At 38.5% G+C, this 23,225-nt stretch overlaps 1 protein-coding gene across 2 annotated transcripts in view; it reads right to left on the bottom strand.

Moving 5' to 3' along the window:
* Positions 1–1,201: 1,201 nt before the first annotated feature.
* CUL2 (cullin 2) overlaps positions 1,202–23,225 on the bottom strand; it is a 56,994-nt gene continuing 34,970 nt past the window's right edge. The window contains exons 12-21 of one of the 2 annotated variants that reach the window (XM_038755874.1): positions 21,050–21,109; positions 20,518–20,646; positions 20,344–20,430; positions 18,810–18,962; positions 18,061–18,138; positions 11,776–11,842; positions 6,954–7,156; positions 5,275–5,376; positions 3,013–3,129; positions 1,202–1,803 (exon numbers count right to left, since the gene is read on the bottom strand). In XM_038755874.1, coding sequence (XP_038611802.1) covers positions 1,672–1,803; positions 3,013–3,129; positions 5,275–5,376; positions 6,954–7,156; positions 11,776–11,842; positions 18,061–18,138; positions 18,810–18,962; positions 20,344–20,430; positions 20,518–20,646; positions 21,050–21,109 — 1,128 coding nt within the window. In that variant the 3' untranslated portion in view covers positions 1,202–1,671. The remainder of the gene's footprint in view (positions 1,804–3,012; positions 3,130–5,274; positions 5,377–6,953; positions 7,157–11,775; positions 11,843–18,060; positions 18,139–18,809; positions 18,963–20,343; positions 20,431–20,517; positions 20,647–21,049; positions 21,110–23,225) is intronic. The other variant, XM_038755873.1, reaches the window with a different exon arrangement.

Here is a 23,225-nt window from a genome sequence, read left to right as displayed (position 1 = left end):
GTATCTGCGACTCAATTCCCCCAGCAAATTACAGTCCTACTTTATGCTCTACCTGAAATCTCTCCTGTAATTCTTCTTGCTTGATGCTCTGTGGATACGAAAAACAACTGATCAGTATCCTCTCTGTAAAAGCTTCAGAAACCCAAAGACCGGAGGACTTATTCAAGACTTTTTTCCTGAATGAAAATACACTTTTTCAAACGCTCAGAATCTTCTCCCTGGTACTTACATTTTAATATTATTCGATACACTCAGTTCTCCCATAATTTTTGTTCTTTATGAATCCTATGTTTTAGTACACACACTTAGACCAGAGTCATTTGCATGTGCACAATTATCTGTTCTGACATCACGTTGCATTCTTGCCAGATGGATGTACTTTGTTGGAAGAACAATCCCTGACAGCGTTCTATCCAAAATGTGTACTGAAAACACATCTAGGAATATCTTGTCCTAATACTATTTAAATCTGAAAAAGCCAGCATTTAGAGAGCATTCCTCCTACTCATGATTTAGAAGCGACAAATACTATTTCAGTGCTGTGTAATTCTTAACTCCAACACAATAGGACACAATGCAAATTTATATATCGAGTGGGCAAGACACCCCCATGGTATAGGAGATGAGATCAGAAGAAAGCTGCAAGCAGAAGACCATAGAGGAAGTGGCCCGAAGGGCAAGAACTGGTATTTTAAAAGACAGGGCTCACTGGAAAGATAGACTGTCTGTATAATTATATACATATACATATACAGGGGCAACTCTGCATCAACATTCATGAATTATGAAAGAGAAAAACAATCAGAAACTTTTGAATAATAGGCTCTCTAATTCCATCCGAGGTGTGGATATTACATAAATCAACTCACAGGAAATCAGCCAAACTTCTTGATGAGATTACTAGCTCCATTATTCAAACGCTTCTACTACTAATTATATTAATAATCTATACTTGTTTTTAACATAACTACCAAAACAAGTTTCAGGACTGCTGAAATTTCTGAAAATAAAGCATACACTCTTTTCTTAACATAGTCTTTTCAATTATATATCGAAATACAAACCATTTTAACTCCATTATGACAAAGTCTTACAATAAAACAGAAATATGTCGATGAAAGATAAAGAGCGCAATAACCATTTGCGGGACTCAGGAATAGATATGGGGGCTATTTCACAGAGAGTCTGGCAATCATTAGCATAGAGGCATTCCATTTCTTTATTGTTTTTATTTGACAAGCAGCAATATCATGTTTGTCATTTTTTACATTTTAATGTAGATACAATTATTAGGTTATCTGTCATATTACAATATTTAGGTTTTTTACTTTATGTCCTTTAAGATACATTAAAAAAAAAACACATCAACTGCAAACGTGAGGGGGGGAAGGGGGGGAAGCATGGTACCCAACCAAATTTCCACATTTCAGCAATACTTCACTCATTCTTTTAGTAAAGTTTTAAGAAATGTCATAATGACATGAGCTTGAAATATCTATAGGCATTTTCATTGACGCTCATGACGTGGCACTGGTGATGTTGTAAACAGCAGAAAAACAGGGGCTGCCAAGTGACCAATTATGGAGGCACAGGCCCGCTTCTTCCCCACAGGAACACACCAAACAGTGACAGCAATGATCTCCTTGCGACCACACCTGTAGAGGGGCAACATCATGCTACGTAACTGTATTCGTCTGCTGACGCCTGGCTTCGTTCAATGTACTGTTTGTCTATCAGAACTTCAATACACTTCTTAATCATGCTGATACTTGGATTAAATCTAGCTCTTGACTGGCTAATTACCTGTGGAAAAGAAAGACAGAGTTCAAGTTATCGCCAGATATAATTAGGAGTATTATATATCCCCCATTTGTTAACCTCCTGCTACCGATGCCTTATTCTGCAAAAGACATTCCAGATGCTGTTACAGCATATGAAAAAAAAAGAAATCAATCAACTGAATTTACTGGGTGCTTACTGTATGCAGAGAACGGTACTAAGTGCTTGGGCAAATATCATATAGCAACATATAAGGCACATTCCCTACCTACAATCACTTTACAACCTAGAGGATGATCAAAGAAAGATAATCCAAGTCTATGATGAAGAAGGTTGTTTTCCAAAATGAATATTTCTCCTCAATCAATGGCATTTATGGTGGATGTACTGTGTGCAGAGCACTGTACTAAGCTTGGAAGGAAAGAAATGACCCCTGAACTCAAGGGGCTTTCAATCTACCGGGGAAGACAGACAAACATATTATTTACAAATAGTGGTCGCATGAGGGAGAACAAGAATATCAAAAAATCGTAGCACAAACATGTCAGTACGAAAGTTGAAGAATTCAATGTACAAATGGAATATAAATATTTGCCTAGGTCCTAGGAATGGATATAAATACCTAAGTGCTTTATTCCTCCAGTATAGAGGTAACTCGACATAAAATACTTAAAATAAGTATGAGTTCTCATTGTTTAAATTTCAAGAAAAATAGAAACTGAAAATGGAACTCTAAGAACAGTTACATCACAAAATATCTATTAGTGTTAAAGATAATGACTGTAGTGCTTGGACACAAAGCAAATAAATCTGTGCAGCAGAGAAGGAAACTTTACACAAATTTACTGCTGCAGCTCTTGCTCAATGACTAGTTGTGAATAATTCTATTTTACCCTTAGCAGCATTCATATTTCTTTTCCCAGTGTTTCCTAGTAAACCCAGGATTCATGCGGATCCCCAGCCTCGTGTTAAGGGGAAAACTTGTGTCTTATGTCATGCACACAAGCATTTCTAAAGACAATCTGACGGTGGAATTGTCAGAAGAACAACCCCCAACACAGCTGTCCACTAAGGATGTACTGAGTATCTGTGCATTGTAGCCCAACTCTTCTGACTTTTTTGAGCCCATCTGGGTCTGCTCCAAAAATCTCCCACCGAAACGCAAGCAGTACTTGAGAAAACTGACAAAACAGAATCCACATTCTCACTCTATAAACATCTTAGTTCCCTTACCTCCTGAATAAGAGCATTGTGTCGTAGTACTTTTCGTGCTTTCATGATGCGGACTATAGCAGCTTGGAGATACATTTTCCTGTCCTCATCAACAGCACTTCTGGTCTGTTCCATTTCCTACATTATGGAAAAAAACTCTGGTGACTGAAATTCATTAAAAGTTAACAGCTAACATTCAAATTTTTTCTTATACACATATATGTAGCTTGAAGAGATGCTCTATTGAGATTTGTATCCAGGTATTTATCTAAAACCAACTACACTTTCTTCACTTTGCTCACTGAGGTATTGTATTTGCTGTCTGATGACACTGCCAATTAATACCTTTTGGTATTAGGCTCTCAAATGGTAACCCCATTTTGGACTACTACACTTCAGGCTGTTCTGTTAACATCTTATGTTCCTCAGCTATCCCAGCTGTGTTGAATTGCTTTAAGTTGTGCTGAATATTAACTGATCTCTTCTCCTTTCTGTTGACTGTCTCCCAAGTCCAACTCACTGTTTGGACATTCTGCTGTTAGTTACTATGTGCAGTCATCCTACTGAGCCAAGCTTAATTCTGATACTAGACCCTGTTATTTTGGATCGTTCTTGAGGTTTGATGCTGAGAAAGGCGTGTGTGATGCTGACAGAACTTCAATGCACCATTTCAGTCATTTTGGATACGCACAACTGCTGCGGACCACACTTTCCATGTGAAGTCTCCCAAGGGATATAATGTTGTTTTTTTCAGTTTTCAATTCCTTTGTCTATCCAGGCATTACAGACTGTAATAATGATAATAATCATACTTGTTAAGGCACTGTACTAAACGCTGGGGTGCATACAAGCAAATCAGGTTGGACACAGTCCCTGTGCCAAATGGGGATCCCAGTAGTGATTCCCATTTTATAAATGAGGCAACTGAGGCACAGAAGTGAAGTGACTTGCCCAAGGTCACGCAGCAGACAAGTGGCAGAGCCGGGATTAGAACCCATGACCTTCTGACTCTCAGGGCTGTGCTCTATCCATTATGCCACGCTGTTGTGTTACCTTGGTAGTAGACACAAGTGACAGCATTGAACTCTGATTCACCAGTATAAATTTGGTTATTTGAAAGTCTTGGTAGGTTTTTTTTTACCAATTCTGCAAAGTGTTTGCAATCTGCATGTCTCCTTAGTATATGTGTCCAGTGCAGAATCATCAGTTCCTTCGCACAGGTTCTCGTTCCTGAACATAACGACCAAGGCTCATCTGCCGTTCTCAGCAGGAGACTCACATCATCAGCATACAGCAGTAAAGTACAACTGTTTCACTGGCTGTCGATGATGTTCATAGCGTTTTATGGAGGACTGGAATTCAAAAACGAGCCTTAAGGTCTCGTTACAGTCACTTGTTATTTAACTGCATAAACTAGGGAAAACTGCATCTATTACACAATTTTGTTTTAATCTATTTGTGTTGGGAAAGGATTTGGATGAAGCACTTTTAACTGATATAACCAGTCATATCATAATGGAGTTGCCTTAGGACCTTGAAAAACTCAGAACAGCTAAACTGGTTCAGTAGCTGCCAAAGTCTAGGCAGGCTATTTGGGTCAAACCTCTTTATGCATCACCATCTCCTTTAACTGATGTCCCACAAAGACCATGTCTGCTACGCCCTGTTGTAGCCTAACACTGTGAGCTGTGAACAAATTGTTAGCGATATTCTTCAGTAATGGACCCAGAACTGAAACACTAGAAAGCAGTGCAACAAATGAAACTAGCCCATGCCCCTAACTTCTTGATGGATGATTAAAAGAATCATTTCAAAACAAAATAAAAAAAATACTAAACAAGAAGAGTTTCAAACAGTCATCCCCCAGGCTTCAAATAGGGATCAGCAATTCCAGAAAGTCTTGAGCAAGAAAATACATCTTTCCCACAAATTCACCACTTTTAACTGGTCTACTTATAGTCCAGTGTAAGCTCAAGAAGCTCAGAGAGCTCTAGTCTCAGATTTGAGAAAGCCAAGAAGTCAGGACTGATTCCTGAATCATTTGGAGTCGATTGACTTTTGGTTTGTTTGCCATGTTAGCAAATGCTAAAGAACACTATAAAAAGGATGAGTTTAAATCTACTCTCAGTTTGAAGTTCAAAATACAAAGCATTTAAACATCTAAAAAAACAGCTGGGCATTGTGATTTACAAATGCTTTCCTTTGCAAAAAAAAAAGCCCAATATTTACATATCTAATTAGTTAAGGCTTAATGAGGCATAAAAAAAAATCCCAAAAACTTGCCTGTGGTGTGTCTTTCTGCATTGATGTGGTAATTTTAAATTTTGTTCTTTTACTGCTGAAATTCATATTTAATGAAAAAGTTGACTCGGCATCTATGTCTTCCTGTGTAAAAAAGCCAAAAAAAACCCCCCAACTATAAATAACCAAATTTTGCCAAAATCATTGATCACAAATATAGGAAAAATGAAAATAGCTATAGATATTTAAGCATTTAATTTTAAATGGAAATTACAACATTTTATTTAATGACATAGTTGCCAAGACCTTCTGAGCATTTTTTTATTGAACAGAATAAATAAAAGCAAAACTAAATTGAGGATGTGTTAAAGAACCTTTCAATGACTGCAATTTCTTCTATAACCGTATTTTCATCCCACTTTTATCTAAACATAGGGCAGATATTAATACTTACAAAATAGTCCCAGTCTTGATTATTGAGCTTATGAATTATATTTAACAGGCATTTAATTTAATCCTCTTTGGGGATGGCATTTTTGCTTGCAGCAACCTTTAAGATTATTGGTATAGTTCCACAATCACAGCAGAATCTACAGAGAGTACCTACACCAAATACCTTAGGAATATCTTCAAGAAGGAAAAAAGCTGTTTCTCCTACAGGCACCCAACCAACCCAGAAAATCTCTTTGTCCCCAATGTCAACTAAGCAGGATCCCCCTTAATGGCAACTTTCCTTTATGCCTTCTGTCTGCAATGGGTGGCAGCCACTACTGCATTTCTCGCACTGGACGAGGGGAGAAATTGGCTCTGTTTCAGATGAACTGGCCCATTGTAAGCAACTACATTTTAGAAGGTGAGACCCAAAATTGCCCTTGCAAGAAAACCATCATATGAGAGGACATTTCAAGCATAGCAAAAGACACCTGGTAAACAGTACCTGTTGCATTAATAATCTAGACATGCTGTCAAGCTACTAGCTGATTCACACAAAACTATTTCAAGAAAAAAAAATAAGCAGCAGGTCAGAAATGGTAACTTTCCATTAAAATAAAGCAGATCAGGATAAGATACTTATAAATTCTCATCATGGAAAAACACAATTCTCTGATGGAAAAACGTTATTATTGATTTGTGGGCTAGAAGGAAAAAGACATTCTTGTTAGTGCAGCTGTTGGTTATAATTTGAGCTTCTTTGAAGGTGGAGCTATGGTACTTTGGGGAAGCAGATACTCTATTAAACTTACTCAACTTCAGGGTTTAATGGAAGAATGTTTGTTTACTGCAAAGGTTAAACCGCGCCTATACTTGCAGCATCTTGTGTAAGGCTGCCACACCTTACGCAGGCCGACATAAATTTGCACTGATTGAACAATGTTTGCAAACATGCAACAAAGTTCAGTCGCCTACATTAGTAAAGGACCATGGCAGATTAAAGTAGTTTCTAAAATGCAACAAATAGATATTGTGCTTTTGAAACCCTGAGAACGATCACAGTCAAGCTATAAAATGTGAAATGGCAAAAGGAGATTTAATAATAAAAATAAAATGCTACAGCATAAAAAAGCATCTATAATGAAAAGAGCAGTCCTATCTTAGCATCACATTTAGTGTGCCAGTATTTGCAAAACTCATATTTTCTACCTTGGAAGATAAATCCAGCAAGATAGAAATTTAAAATGTGCCTTTCAGATTTATAACATCCTGGAACTATTGCCACTCACCTTTTCTGAATCATGGTTAATCATTTTCACATCAAGTAATGATTTGATTGTTTTTGTCAGTTCCTTTTCATTCATTTGGGTGCTGTCTTGAAGCTCTTTGTAGCTAATGTTTTCACTGTTGTTAAAGGCCAGAAGTACGGCCATTTGGTATGTTGTGACCATGGCTACATACGGTTTGCACAAATAATTCATTTTTACTTCACCTACAATTGTAACCAAAATTATTAGCATCATAAAATTCCAATGACATCCCAAACAACAATACCTTAAACATGATAACGTATAACATATGCCCCATAGATTTCATTTTGCAGTGCACTTCCCTGAAATTGGGAAGTGCCCATGAGTTTTCTTGACAGTTTGTTCTTCCAAAAGTCTTAGACGGTGCTTCATCTGCAAATGCCAATTCCGTGGGTCAATCTACATCACGAGACACACCATACTAATACAAGATACCTTGGTCAACCCCAAGACTGCAGGCCAGGCCCCCAAAATTACAGTTGGATGCGAAGGGACCGACCTCTACCCTAGCTCAGTTTTTGCAAACCTCCCTGCCCCATAGTGCAAACTTATTAATCTTAGTTAATATGTATTTGCCTTCTTATTGCATAACTGAAACATACATTTTTCTTGCAGATTTGTTTTCGGGAATGAAAGAGAAAAGCATCTCATTAACAACATGATTTAAAAGTAATGGGAGTCCGTAATAAAATAATTTAATGCACGTAACAAACCAAAGAAATCTGTGTTACTTGAGATTATTGACAGACGAGGCATTTCTAAATTAGCTTGCAGGAAAACCAGAATGAATTAGATTTTTAGAGCTTCCCTCTACTGTGAATTATAGCATTAAACCTTAGGAACATACACTGAGATGATAAATATTTCCTTCCTACTTATACAGAAAACTTTAGCCAACTCCTTTATTCACTAATGATATAGATGCATATTTAAAATATAAACCTTTTTTCCCCTCTATTGCTATATAAGCCTTACCTTGACTTATTTTAATAAAGAGTAAAAGTACCAATTTAGGGAACTTTTTAAGATATGATTGTTGAAAAGCTGTGTGACTTTGGGCTAGTCACTTAACTTCTCTGTGCCTCAGTTAATTCACCTGTAAAATGGGGATTAAAACTGTGAGCTCCCCTTGGGACAACCTGATCACTTGTAACCTCCTCAGAGCTTAGAACAGTGCTTTGCAAATAGTAAGTGCTTAACAAATACCATCACCATTATTATTATTGAAAGGAAATACACACAGAATGGAATTGTCACAGGGAGTGAGGAACATTTACATTTCTATATGGTCTCACAATTAAAGAGGAAATAAAAACATGTGCAGAGGAAAAACCAGATGGCTAGTTAGATGGGATGCTGACATCAGTGCAAATTTAGCTGCAACCACTTAAATGATTGAAATTTTCCTCAGGAAAAACAATACAAGGAAGTGATTTTAACATGAGAGGAAACATTCAAGACATCACAGTTGTAATAATTACTATGGTCATCTTTTCTGAGATGAAACAGGAAAATGTTAAAGATCAAAGACGGCCTGCCTTGAACAAATTCACTCAATCGTATTTATTGAGTGCTTCCTGTGTGCAGAGCACTGTACTAAGCGCTTGGGAAGTCCAAGTTGGCAACATATAGAGACGGTCATTCATTCATTCACTCAATCGTATTTATTGAGCGCTTCCCGTGTGCAGAGCACTGTACTAAGTGCTTGGGAAGTCCAAGTTGGCAACATGTAGAGACGGTCATTCATTCATTCACTCAATCGTATTTATTGAGCGCTTCCCGTGTGCAGAGCACTGTACTAAGCGCTTGGGAAGTCCCAGTTGGCAACATATAGAGACGGTCATTCATTCAATCGTATTTATTGAGCATTCACTGTGTGCAGAGCACTGTACTAAGTGCTTGGGAAGTCCAAGTTGGCAACATAGAGAGACGCTCATTCATTCATTCACTCAATTGCATTTATTGAGCGCTTCCTGTGTGCAGAGCACTGTACTAAGCGCTTGGGAAATCCCAGTTGGCAACATATAGAGATGGTCATTCATTCAATCGTATTTACTGAGCACTCACTGTGTGCAGAGCACTGTACAAAGTGCTTGGGAAGTCCAAGTTGGCAACATAGAGAGATGCTCATTCATTCATTCACTCAATCGTATTTATTGAGCGCTTCCTGTGTGCAGAGCACTGTACTAAGCGCTTGGGAAGTCCAAGTCAATCAATCAATCATATTTATAGAGCGCTTACTGTGTGCAGAGCACTGGACTAAGCGCTTGGGATATCAGAGCTGCTGAGTTTGGGCCAGTCATGTAAACTACTGCTCATCGTACACTCAGGACACCTACAAATTGTAATCAGCAAACAGGCTCATGATGACTCAGCTTTAAATTAGTTTTTCAGGTTATGGTGAGCCCACTGTTGGGTAGGGACTGTCTCTATATGTTGCCAATTTGTACTTCCCAAGCGCTTAGTACAGTGCTCTGCACACAGTAAGCGCTCAATAAATACGATTGATGATGATGATGACAATGCCATGGGACTGGCCGAGACTAAGTTCTCGGCCTCCTCAAAGTGATTTCTGAAACTCTCCTGGCCCAGAGTGCTTCAGGAAGTGATTGTAGTGAGAAGAATAGCAGTAGTAAAAATGTTTCTCTCCCTGCTTCTGAGGACCCTACTACAGCAATGAAATTTCACAGAAGAGGAGGAACTCTCAGCAGATCCAATGGGATGAATTTGCTCAACTCTGTAGCTTCAAAAGGCAGGAGAGCAGAGAGTCTGGGAATTCTCTTCCTCTCTTGCCCTTTTTCCTGAAGGCTATATCTTTTTTGGGCCATTCAGTTCTAGCCCGCTCTGAGATCTGAAAATTTTTTCTATATTAGTAAGCATAATAAGCTTCTATCACTAAAGATAAAAAGAAATGGCAGAAGGTTGAAAACTTCTGGAAATAAAAGTAAACACATAGTGACCAAAGCCCAAAATACCACACTCTGAAATTACCTTAATCTACTGCACAATCCTATTTACCAGTCTCCACACAACAAATGGGACTAAGTGTTGCACATTACGACTCATACAACTACCACATCTATTCACTTAAGGAAAATAGTATCCAGAGAAACGTCTATGAGGATTCACCAAAATACACTCCCACACAATTCGAAAAGTATAGCTAATGCAAGAGTAACTTCCAAGTGATCTCACACCCAGGAACATTATCAGAAAAGTAAAAGGAGGATCACCAGGGACAAAATTGCCTATGCAGGTAGCTGCAGAACCACACAAGAAGAAAGAGAACCCACTCCATGCAATGCCCAAAAAGCAAGTAGTATCACTGCTGACAAAAACAAAACTCTTTTAAAAGACCAAGGGACTTGAAAATAATCTACACCCCCAGGAAAGTTACAAGAAAGGTCACAAGGAATCCACCTGAGATATGCATTGTAAACACTATCCTTCAAAGTTCTCAGGCAAAACTGCTTTGAGGGCCAGTAGCTACTGACCGCCCAGTAAAGTGAATGTGTCGATACTACCTGTGGCAAATGAATACATACGATTCTGAAATTTGAGTGTGGGTGTCTAGGGGAATGAGTCCCAAGGATATATAAATATATCCTTATATATATATATATATATATATATATATATAGAGAGAGAGAGAGAGAGAGAGAGAGAGAGAGAGAGAGAGAGGTGTGCGTATGTGTGTGAGAGAGAGAGCACACACCTATTCTCTCTCTCTCTTTATATATATATATAAAGAGAGAGAGAGAGAGAATAGGTGTATATATAGGTAGAGAGAGAGAGAGAGAGAGAGAGAGAGAGAGAGAGGTGTGCGTATGTGTGAGAGAGAGAGAGCACACACCTATTCTCTGCAGCAGCTTTGCACTCATCTTTCCATTCTAAGATGAAAATGTGGGTGAGTGAATATAGGGTAAGAACATAAGACTATGAAATCTATATATCAGAATTCAAATCCCATTCTCAACCAATTACCTGTGAAAGGTTTCTCTGTGCTGACTCAAAATTAAATTGGGTGTTATCAACTTTTCCCTTCTTTCCACACAGCTGCTCTGATGGCAGATTAAAACTATTCAGTTCAACTCCATCCCGCTTATGCTGAACACCTCTATATCAGTTATACTGATTTGCAGAGAAACATGTTGTAGGGAATCTAATATACTTTCTTCCAAAGATTATACACAACTTGAAGGCAGGGACTGCATCATTTACTTCCACTGAATGCTTCCCAGGGCCTAATACAACGGTTTGCACAAAGAAGGACCTCAATAAATACTTCTGATAAATTATGCAGTGGACTCAGAGCAGAGTCAGAAGAAGCACTAGGGTTTTTAACACCTGAAACTACAGTTCAAGGGAAGGAGAGAAGGAGGGAGGTATGGACTGGGATGGAGGGGGGGAGAGAGAGAGAGAGAGAAAAAAAAAACACCTGTTGGTCATTTATCGAGCTTTTTAGCCACAAATACCTTCAAAACCAGTTTCATTTATAATTTCACTTACAAATTGTTAAGGACAGCCATATAAGCACTCAAGAGGCAACAGGAATGTTTGGAGAGAGAGACAAAGGATACAGAGTATCTAGAAGACCAAAGGGAAAAAAGAATGTGCGTTTGATACCCCTTTCTAGGTTTTTAGCTTCATGTTCAAAATTTCAGCATTCATAAATGTAGAAGCGTACATAATCATATACAATCCCAGATAAATAATTTAAGAGAAACCACTCCCCAAAATATACAGTGAATTGAACTCAGAGAAGAATTTTGTCCATGTACACCTTTAGACGTATACTGACCTGTACAGAGATAATGTAACCAGGTAAGCTTCCTTCCACTGAAATGCTGACTGTAAAACAATTCAAACTGTAAAATAAAATTAATTTTCAATCAATTTATGTCTATGTACCATGACTTACAGGATAAATACAATTAAATGTATCTTCATGTGGTTACCATGGGATATAATTTAACATTTATCGCTAAATTAAGATTTTTAGAAACTATATATACAAAAGAATCCCTCAAAAATGCATTTGGGGCTTGAACCATGACCATATGAAAAAATTATCAGAAGCTAAAACTTAAGTGCCCTAGTTCTACTGTATGTATGATACTTGGTACATTTTTTGAATAAAGTAAATTATTTAATAGTGGATTGCTATTTTACAAATGATTTTTGGGCCTGGGTTTCAGAACTGGTCTGGAGGGTGCCTCCTAGCACCTTCAGGAGCTGCTGAAGGGAAAATGTTCTACCTCTAGCCAATAACCTGACTGAAGGAGAGAATAACTGCTTAGGTAGCAATCATTTATCCTGTTGCTCCCCTGGCTCACTCCCAGTAGAGATCTAGAGCGTTTGCAAGTATTAATAAAAAAAGGAGAAGTGCTCAATTCTCCACAGTATTTTAAACAAATGATATCCTTATTTCTACTTTCTTTTCCCCAACATACTGAAACTCTGCCCAGTAGCACTAAGTGAATGATGTGAAGTTGTCCTATATGAAGTAATATCCCAGATGCCCAATTAGCCCAGGCAGTCAAGGTGAATTATTGGGTGGGACTGAGATCAGCGCTTAGGAGCTACGACCATCGCAAATACGCATGGGCTGCCCAAGGCCTGCCTCACTATACTGATTTTGTGATAGATCCACTGCCCGAGACCCCGTTGGCCATTATAAAAGCTATTCAGCATCAGTATTGTGCCTGGAGGTCCTGGCTTCCACTGGATTGTAAACTCCTTGAGGGTACGGCAGGGGAGAGTGCCTACCAATCCTATTTCACTCTCCCATGGGCTCATTATAGCGCTCTGCACTCAATAAATAGATTGATTAGAAAGCAGGAAAGTACTTGTGCGGCTCTGCAGGGTGCCTGCTACTTGGGTGACTTCAGAGCACCAAAATCCCTACTCCCCACTGCCATCCCAAGCTGCTTCATACATATGACTTCTCCCTCTGGGGCAGGTGACGGCATCTTCTTCCTCCTCCCGCTGGCAAGGGGCAAGAGGTGGAGTCACCATCTGGATTCTCCTTAAGGTCTGTTGCCAGCTACAAAAGGGAAAGGAGGGAAGGGCTATCCACGACTATCCAAGCTGCTCAAAATAGCTATCTTTGCCCTAATGGAGTTGGCACTTGTGACCAAAAGGTTTGGGCAGGAAAGATATGGCTTCACTTTTTCCTTCCACCTTCTCCCCTGATTAGAAAGAGGGCAGAGTTAAAGCTAGAAGCTGGGAAAGAGGAAGAAGGGAGTTGGAAGAGGGAAGACTGCAACAACTTAGGGGTTAAATTGGGAAAAGAGGAGTGACTGGGACCCAGAAAATCAAAAGTAAAGTCTGTTTCTAGTGGAGGAGAAGTAGCTATCGGCAGTTAATTTCTCAGCTTGTTTCACCAATAGCAAAAGTGCCTGGCACTAAGAGAGGCTGCAACTGTTATAATAAACTATTGTCCAAATACCAATTTATATCACAGTCCTATATAACAGAATTTTCACTATTCACACTGCATCTCTCCTTTCATTTAAATAATAAAAATTTTACTAACCTTAGGTGAAAATTATTCATTTTGAGGTACAATAAATTGACGGACCATTAAAGAATTACTTTATAAACGCATATCTAGGTGTGCTAAAATTACCTCAATGGCTTGAAAGAATCAACAGTCAAAAATTAATTTATACCCAAGAGTAATTGTTTTCACTAATAAGATTACTTCTAGATCACATCTACATAAGGCAACCCTATCAGACTGGGAAAATTACACGGAATTTGCCTGGGTCTTAATAGCACTACATACCTGGTTCATTGCCATGAACAACTGTGGGGCAGGAGGCAATAGTTACTAGTAGTAATTTTTTTGTCACAATCAAACTAAGGATGCTCTAATATGTATATTGAGGATTTGAAGGAAGGATCACTTAAACCCTGGACTCCTTGTGCAGTTCCCCAAAGTGGCTCAAGAATCCACCCAGCTGAGAACTTCTGCCCTGGACGGCTGGCAGTTGCACATTGAGAAGCAGCGTAGCTCAGTGGCAAGAGCCCGGGCTTTGGAGTCAGAGGTCATGGGTTCGAATCCTGGCTCTGCCACTTGTCAGCTGTGTGACTTTGAGCAAGTCACTTCACTTCTCTGTGCCTCAGTTCCCTCACTTGTAAAATGGGGATTAAGACTGTGAGCCCCCTGTGGGACAACCTGATTGCCTTGTGATCTCCCCAGCGCTTAGAACAGTGCTTTGCACATAGTAAGCGCTTAATAAATGCTATCATTATTATTATTATTCTCTTCTCAGCCTGTTGCCAGTTTGGCCAGACTCTAGGGATTAGGCTGAGGCCCCACGGGGAGAAGGGATAGAGAACAGTGGTAGAAAAATGTGCAACTCTCTCTGTAGGCCAGGTGGACAAGGTGACACGGGTAGGAAATGATTCCTTAATGTTTGCTTTGTCTGCCTGAGCAAAGCATAAAAAAAGCATTATATTAGATTGATATTTATACTGGACTTGTTCCAAACCTCATGCTTCTATTTAAAAATTCTCTTAAAAAAAAATCTACTTGCTTTGCGTGGATACGTCCCTAGTGTATTCTACCTCAAATATTTCTTGAATATTTAACAAATGCTTCAATCATATTAGATAGCTTCGTATTCAGAACTTTACTATCTGAAAAATACGAAATATATAATAGCTACAGGTTGAGATTTTTAAAATCGAAATAATGGGGGTTAAACTCAAATCTTCAGGACTAAATCCCCGCCGCAATATTCTTTTGTGGAAAACAGAGATTAAAACCCCCCAGTGATTAGATAATTTATTAAAATGTAAAAAATATCAAACAGCAGCAAGAAATAGCTAGTTGGTCAGATTTAATAGCCACACTTGGGAGTAATGAAATCACAGGAAAAATAAAAGGCCCTTATTTCCATTTAAAAAAGAAGGCTCCCCCTAGTGTTGGCTTATTTAAATTCAAATGGGCAAAGGAAAAACAAGTGAATGAAAATGAGTTTCCATCTAGAAATAACAGAAATAATTACAGAAAAAATAGGGTAAAATTCAATACCAAGCAATTTTCAACTACGCTGACACGCTCAGTATTGTTTTTTGAATTAAGGAAGAGTATGTACATTTACTTCGGTGAAAACCAAACCACTCAAAACACAATTCACCAAATGAAAACGGAAACAATATGAATGATATTTTCCCTACAAGGCTATATTACCGCTTAGTTCAAATATGCTAATGAGGCTTTTGAAAGAAACTGTGAACCACAGTTCACAGAGAACCACAGAGAAGCTGCGTGGCTCAGTGGAAAGAGCACCGGCTTTGGAGTCAGAGGTCATGGGTTCAAATCCCAGCTCTGTCACGTCAGCTGTTTGACTTTGGGCAAGTCACTTAACTTCTCTATGCCTCAGTTACCTCATCTGTAAAATGGGGATTAAGACTGTGAGCCCCCCCGTGGGACAACCTGATCACCTTGTAACCTACCCAGCACTTAGAACAGTACTTTGCACATAGTAAGCGCTTAACAAATGCTATCATTATTATTATTATTAACCAGTTCTATTCCCTTAAGAAGCAGCATGGTCTCGTGGAAAAGAGCACGAGCCTGGGAATAAGAGGACCTGGGTTTTAATCCCAGCTTCATCACTTGCTTACTGTGTGACCTGGGGCAAGCTCACTTAACTTCTCTTTGCCTCAGTTACCTCAATTGTTAAGTGGGGATTCAATGCCTCTTCTCTCTTCCCATTAGAGTGTGAGCTCCATGAGGGACAGGGACTGTGCCTAACCTGGTTATTCATTCAATCGTATTTATTGAGTGCTTACTGTGTGCAGAGCACTGTACTAAGCGCTTCTCTTACACCTGCCCCAGTAGTACGGTACTTGGCACAAAGAAAGCATTTAACAAATACCTCAGTTATTTTCAGCTATATATCATTACTTTTGGACTATACACACAGGTCTCCTATAATGCAGAGGCTGCATTCCTGAAAAGCCTTACATTAAGGAAAACTCACTATGTAGTACTCAACTGTTCCACGTACACATACACAAGCAGTTTTTTCCCAAATGTGGTGGGTTTGCGTGGCTGAAGAACACTCCCTACTTGCCTAACAGGGCTCTAGCCACAACATGTAGTGAAAACACACATTAAGACAGAACTGTGGATGTTTATAATGAATTCCCTGAAAGAACTACTTAAAGTAAAATGTTTCAAAAAATATTTATTTGAATTTTAGAAAAAATTTTAAGGTAACTAAACTTGAGTGTGGCTGTTTTCAATTCCTTCACCTTGAAAAACAAAGAAAATATTTTTATTTATGGCTCAATTTCCCTTCTGCCATAAATACGATTGCTAATGCCAACAGAAATTCTCTCTCATCTACATTCGTTGACGAGACAAAATTGGGTTCACTTTGGTGAATAAAGAGCACGTCTCCTCCTCTACACCATAAGCTCCTTGTGGGCTAGGAACATGTCTGCTAATTGTGTTGTACTGTTCTCTCCCAAGCACTTAGAACAGTGCTCTGAACACAGTAAGCGATCAATAAATACGACTGATTGACTCATCTGGCCTTAGTTCCGGAACCAATCCCTATCTCTGAATACTGAGAAAATTGACCCTCAGAGAAACTTCAACTTTCGACACAGTTTTCAGGAACTAATTGTGTCCAAAGGCTAAGGAATGCCTGTACATTCCATTTCTGACGGTGTCAGAACATAGATGCTTGAGAAGCAGCGTGGCGCAGTGGAAAGAGCACGGGTTTGGGAGTCGGAAGTTATGGGTTCTAATCCCGGCCCCGCTGCTTGTCAGCCGCGTGACTTTGGGCAAGTCACTTAACTTCTCTGTGCCTCAGTTACCTCACCTGTAAAATGGGGATTGAGACTGTGGGACAACCTGATCACCCTGTATCCCCCCAGCGCTTAGAACAGTGCTTTGCACATAGTAAGCGCTTAACAAATACCATCATTATTATTATTATTGCCTTTATTTCACACCCCTTCTAGACCAAGATATTTGTCTTACATCTCTCTTAAAATATCTCAGTACATAATAAAGTGCTTGAAAAGCAACAGCCTCAAAAATTTACTACTATCATTTCTATTTTGCAGTGGTGCAGTAAAATACCCAAAAGACAGGAAAGCACAAGATGCTCTTCTGTAAAACACTGCACTATATTTTCTAATTTTTTTTGTCTTCATCGATCTCATTTCTTTAACTGAACTTTACTTTTGTGACTTGATAACTGGTTTATTTTTAATAATTTCTAATATGCATGTGCCTTTGTGCTACTATACCACAGAAATAAAACCACTTTGCAATTTTTTTTAGCAAATTGATGCTTCCGTCCCTCAGTGGCTCCCAGCTAGGGCCTGAGGGACTCTCTATGGCATCTAAAACTACATAACTAGGGAGAGAGCCATTTAACAAATTGGGAAAGTTCGCACAAAATAGAAGTGAGAACTCCCCTTATCCTCTCCCCACCCCACAGCACTTGTGCATATATGTCCTTATTTATAATTACAATTCTATTTATTTTTATTAACGATGTGCATGTATCTATAATTCTATTTATTTACAATGATGCTGCTGGTGCCTGTTCACTTGTTTTGATGTCTGTCTCTCCCCTTCTAGATTGTGAGCCCATTGTAGCAGGGATTGTCTCTACTTGTTGCTGAATTGTATTTCCCAAGTGCCTAGCACAGTGCTCTGCACAGAGTAAGTGCTCAATAAATATGATTGATTGAATGAAAGAATGAACCGGAAATTTCAGCCAGTTCTTCAGTTTATAATAGGAATCTTCATCCCAAAAAGTAGTTTCCAGAGGTTTGTCAGAATTTCAAAAATCAAAATCAAGTTTAATATAGCCTAAGATACGAGTGAATGTGCTATAAGAAATACCTCTGTGTGGTTGAGCAAATTTTTCTATTCTCATTTTAAAAATGTTATACAAGAGAAATAGAGTCACCAGTCTGACAGGATAATTAGGATTCAGCTGCTTCCCAGACCACGGAACTACTATTTGTGATTTTAATGTCTCTAACGTGAAAGATACAAATCACTTAAATCCCCTGATCTTTCCAACAAATGTAACAAACTTACCATCTGTACACTTTTTTCCAGTTCCTGAGGGATTGCAAACGTAGACGAAGGAGCCTGAGTGAGGGGCCACGCCCCGGCCTATAAAAAATAATTTAAAGTATATTTTCACATCAAATTTGGTTTCGCTTTAAGTCAAATAAACTTTTTTTCAGATAGCTCTGATCAGTCCAGATTTGAACCAATTCAAAAACATGCAATTATAAGACAGTGGCTCTGAAGGATATAAAAACTGTCTAAACTCCTGCCTCAATTCTTGAATGCCTTGGGATAGATATCCTGCCAGTAAATGCAGTAGATAATGAAGTATCAATAAAAATTAAAACTGAATCTTTAATATGATAAAATCCAGAACTATGCTGAACCGAAATTTTCCAGTGCCTTAAGTCATTTCTGTATAAAAAATTAGGCACTCTAGATGGCATATTTACAATTCCAGACCTCTAAGGTACTTAAACACTGCTGTACTATTCACATATTGTGTGCTGCAACACACTAAACAAGTCTACTGCTGGTGTAAAAGAAAACTTTTTGTGCTCAGGGTTCAAAATGTGCTGCTTTTGATCTACTGTTCCTGAACCATTAGGATGGATGTCATATTTGTTTCTTAAACTGCTTTTCCAAGCATCCTATTGCCATGATCAAAAACAGAAAACTATACTGAGTAGATCTTTGAAAATGGCATTTCAAATATCCCACCTTTCAGAAGTTATTACTATAGAAACTATTAATCATAAAACATGTTTTCTTACCTGAAGGACATATATCTGAAAGCTAATTCCCAAATCTATTGTGGTATCCTGGTTTTTGATAAAATTGTTGAATTTGTTGTTGAGATCCGCACTGACACTCATATCTGTATACATTCGATGGAGTTTGCTGGTAAACTCATAACCACACGCTTGCTGTAAAGATTTTTTAAAATGAAAAACCACACTTTTAGAAATAATTATGTAAAAGCCTCCTAGTGGGTGTTGGGGACCACATAAAAATTGATACTACTCCTCTTACAAAGTGTAGCCTGCCCACCCTGCAAAAATTGGCAAAATGATTAACATGGAATTCTTCAAAGTAAATGCTCTAAATACGTCATCAGACCCTGTATGGAAATACTTTTCCCTCTGAAAATTGAACAGAGGGGTTTTTTTTTTATATCTTCTAGCAAGTAGTGAGACGAAGAGTTGCGTAAAACAGGATCTTTTTCTGATGACTACTGAGCTAGTTCTGTAGCAAGTTATTTACTATAAACTACCTGCAAATTCCAGGAGGCTGATTCCTTAGGCAGCCTGTGTTAAAACTATGTTGGATGGATGGCCAACAGAGATTTCCACAATGGGGAGAATGTAAATGGCTCAATTTTCCATGACTGAGCCCCAATCTGCTCCACTAGCCCTGAAGGATCTTGGCCCTTAGGACACTGCTTAGGGCAGGGAGGAAAGTTTCCCAAAAAGAGCTTCATCTGAGTTGCCTTATATCATCCACCAGTCTGTATTGTTTTTTCTTTCACCCTGCTTGTATCCTAGAGAGATTATCTGGGAGATTTTTTTTTAATCTTTTAGATCCAGGAGAGAATACTGCTGGCCCCCTTGGAAACAAAGGAAAGAATATGAATAAATCTTACATCTGTGGTCTTAATATTTACCAAAGTCAAATCTTCTGGTTATGGGTAAAACTGGAGAGATTTAAATTCATTATCTGAAAGTAAAAACTGTCCCATTACTAATCTCAGGAAATCACTGCATCTAATTTATTTATTAGAAATAAAATAAATCAAACTTTCCCCTTATGAAAGGGTATGAGTTCACAAATTTCTAATAAATTGATTTGTGTGATTTTTTTTATGAGAAATTCCACAGTTATACTCATCTGGCAAGTACTTGAAAGCCATAAGGAGAGTGTTAGACTGGAAGTTAGGAATTCAGTGTGTTAAGGAGCATTTCACAACTTCCTATGTAATGACAAAAGTAACTCTATTACTTAATTTACTGACTCAATAAATGGTGATAACACAGAAATTTAACCTAGGGATACAGTCCGATAACATGGAATTTACATTGCCGGCAAAATCTGTATTAAGGAAAACTCATAATAAAGCACTCTTTGATTGGTACCGCTTTTTCTGACAAGGCATCCAGATAGGTGATCACTGTTGGAAGAACGTTCCTTAATTCTCTAACAACTGTCTATCCAACACGTTTAAGAACTGAGTGTATGCTGAACATTTATTACTAAATGAATGCTAAATAATTTGAAAATATAAGTGTCAAAGAATATGGTTTACATTACCTTTAGTTTATTGATCATAGCTTCTTCTGAGTCCATAGACATCGACAAACCATGAATTAAACGTTTGGCCAACATTCTGGCATAAAACTGAATAAAAATAAGAAAAATAAGTCAATTCTTTCCTTAAAAATGTATGGGCATTTGTAAGCTGTTTCCATCGGAATCAGAGCTCACCTTCTGAAAAACATCCTTATCATCAATGTATTTGAAAACAGTAATGAAGCTTGTGAGTTTATCTTCCACTTCATTTTCTGTCATTCCTTTTGCTGATTTCTTTAGCAGGTTGTCACAGTATTTGGCCAGCTCAAATAAAAATCAAATTATTTATCATCAAACAACAGGATCTCAAGTAAACGTCAAAATATTCTCAGATGCATATAGAATAAATTCAACTAATGTAGTCCCACATTCCCAGTCCCTGGGGTCTAGGATCTTAAAGAGATCGGACAACTGGAAAATAAATAATTTACTAATATTTACTAATAAATAATTTACTCAATTTTGACACTACCACACTGATGCTAATATTGTGCAGTTCCATAACTACATCAACTATATGTGAAACTACACAGTCCGTAGGCGCTGGCCTCAAGTAAGAACCTAACTTAGGTTTTTTTGAAAATGTGACGTTGATGAGCACTAGCTGACGTTAACTAAGGTGAGCGTATTTGTTGTACAAATCCTATAAGTCAGTTGTTTTACTTACCAGTTCAGGGGCTTTGCAAATAGACTTGGGTTCTCTATAGTTTACTACTGAAGTCAGAGCCTAAACGGAAAAACAAAAAAGAAGTCAACAGATGAACCCTTCCCTTAAAAATAATTGTTACTATCTGTATTAGCTTTATTCGGAGCCTGTGAGGAGTGAATATAGTGTTCCTGAGGGAGCAAATCAAGGATAGACTTCAGCAAACTGGCAATATTTCAAATTGAAAGAAAACAGGCCTTGGCAGGGACAGACACAATCTGAAGCGACTGACTGGTAAGAGGTACTAGAGAGGAAAAAAAAGCAACATATAGTTGGCTACAGACTGTCCATCAGGGATCTGATCTCTAGGGACAATTTCATGAGTAGAAAGTTGGGGAATCAATTAACTAACTTAATATCATTCTTACAGCATGGAAGAATTAGCTGAGGATCAAATGATGGACAGAAACTTAGGTGGAAGCAATTACAAAATGACCATCTTCCCAGTAGGTGGGTAGGGAAGAGAGAAGTCAGCAAGATGAAAACAATTTGTTTTGGAAAATTAATTGAACAGGCTTAGGACATTAACAAGAAAGAACACAAAAGAAGGAGAATTAAAGGAACAAAGGAAATCAAGACTTCTGCAGGCAAAAGCAGCAGCATGGCCTAATGGAAAGGGCACAGGCCTGGGAGCCAGAAGATCTAGTTTTTTATCCTGGCTTCACCACTTGCTTGCTGTGTGGCCTTGGTCAAGTCACTTAACTTCTCTGAGCCTCAGTTATTTCATCTGTAAAATGGGGATAAAAATCCTCCTTAGAGCATGAGCCCCATGTAGGACAGGGACTGTGTCCAACTTGTTTTGCATTTACCCCAGCGCTCTACCTGGGTTCTAATTCTGGTTCTGCCCCTTGTCTGCTCTGTGTCCTTGGGCAAGTAACTTAATTTCTCTGTGCCACAGTGACATTTGTAAAATGGGGATAAAATACCTGTTCTCCCTCCCTCTTAGACTGTAAGTCCCCTGTGCGATAGGAACTACATTCATTCTGTTTATGAATGTTTGAATGAATGAAACCATGGTTAACACCCAGTAAGGTCTTAAATACCACAATTATTATTATTACTACTATTATTAAGAAACCATACCAGTGCACAGGAAAGGCAGGAAGAGTAACAAACTGTCTAAACCCAGGACAAACAAAAGCCAAAAGGCAAATGAGGAAGACGACTTGTGGTGCTTTCCAACTTTATGATTTAACTTCTCTGTTAATGGCATGTATTAAGCTCTCTTTGGGTGCAGAGCATTGTACTAAATGCTTCAACCCCCTTTCTTATTCCCTCCATCTTCACTGTTCTCACACTGAAGATTATAGACCTGCAATCCTAAAAGCAGAAGGACTTCAAGAGGTAATAGGGTCCCCAAATGCATCTGGTGGAGAGTACAAATGGCATAGCCTCATGCAAACGACCAACACTTGACTCAATTCCTTTGTGCAAGTTCTCAGGCCCAAGTTTTCATAACTGTATCCAGGACCATCCACTGTTTGTACCAGGAGATTGCACCACCACCACTACCCAAAAGTTAGTACCCTAAGGTCCTGTTGAACATCCACATCTAAATAAGAGAGTAAAGGGAAAAGTTAGGGAGATTAGATGGTGTGTTCCTAATCACTGGAAGGGATTCACAGAGTGCAACCATCACACAGTTCCTCTAAGCATCCTATTGCCAATGAAGGAGAAAGAATATTTGTTTGGAAGGACCATTTATTGGATCTAGAAATGCTATTTATGTTTTTATTATCCATATAAGGGAATGTGACTTGAAAAGAATGACAGGTAACCAACAATCCCCCAAGGGGGGATTTGGAGAAAGAAAAGATCTCTGGCCTTGTAAAGCCACAATGTCATTAGAGACACCAGTGAGCTCGGTTTCGGGAGAATGAAGAGTAATAAATCAGATTGTAGGTTAGTCAATAAAAGCACTGGCCGACGAGAAATGAAGACAGATATCAAGGACATGCTGCAAAGGATTTAGACATGAAGGGGAAAGAGAAGAAGGAGCTTTGTTGGAGAAAGAAAACTGTAGTCATCTTTAGCTTAGACTACATCCTATTTAGAATCAGAGAATAAGGAGCCAGAGGAGACAGAAAGGCTCACAAAAGTGGAGAAAAGGGGATCAGCACTGGACCAGTGAGTTTCA

The sequence above is a fragment of the Tachyglossus aculeatus genome, chromosome 13 (assembly GCF_015852505.1).
Source record: "Tachyglossus aculeatus isolate mTacAcu1 chromosome 13, mTacAcu1.pri, whole genome shotgun sequence".
Classification (NCBI taxonomy): Eukaryota; Metazoa; Chordata; class Mammalia; order Monotremata; family Tachyglossidae; genus Tachyglossus; species Tachyglossus aculeatus.
Note: the sequence above shows the minus strand (reverse complement) of the source record. Positions and strands in the feature narration are given on the sequence as shown.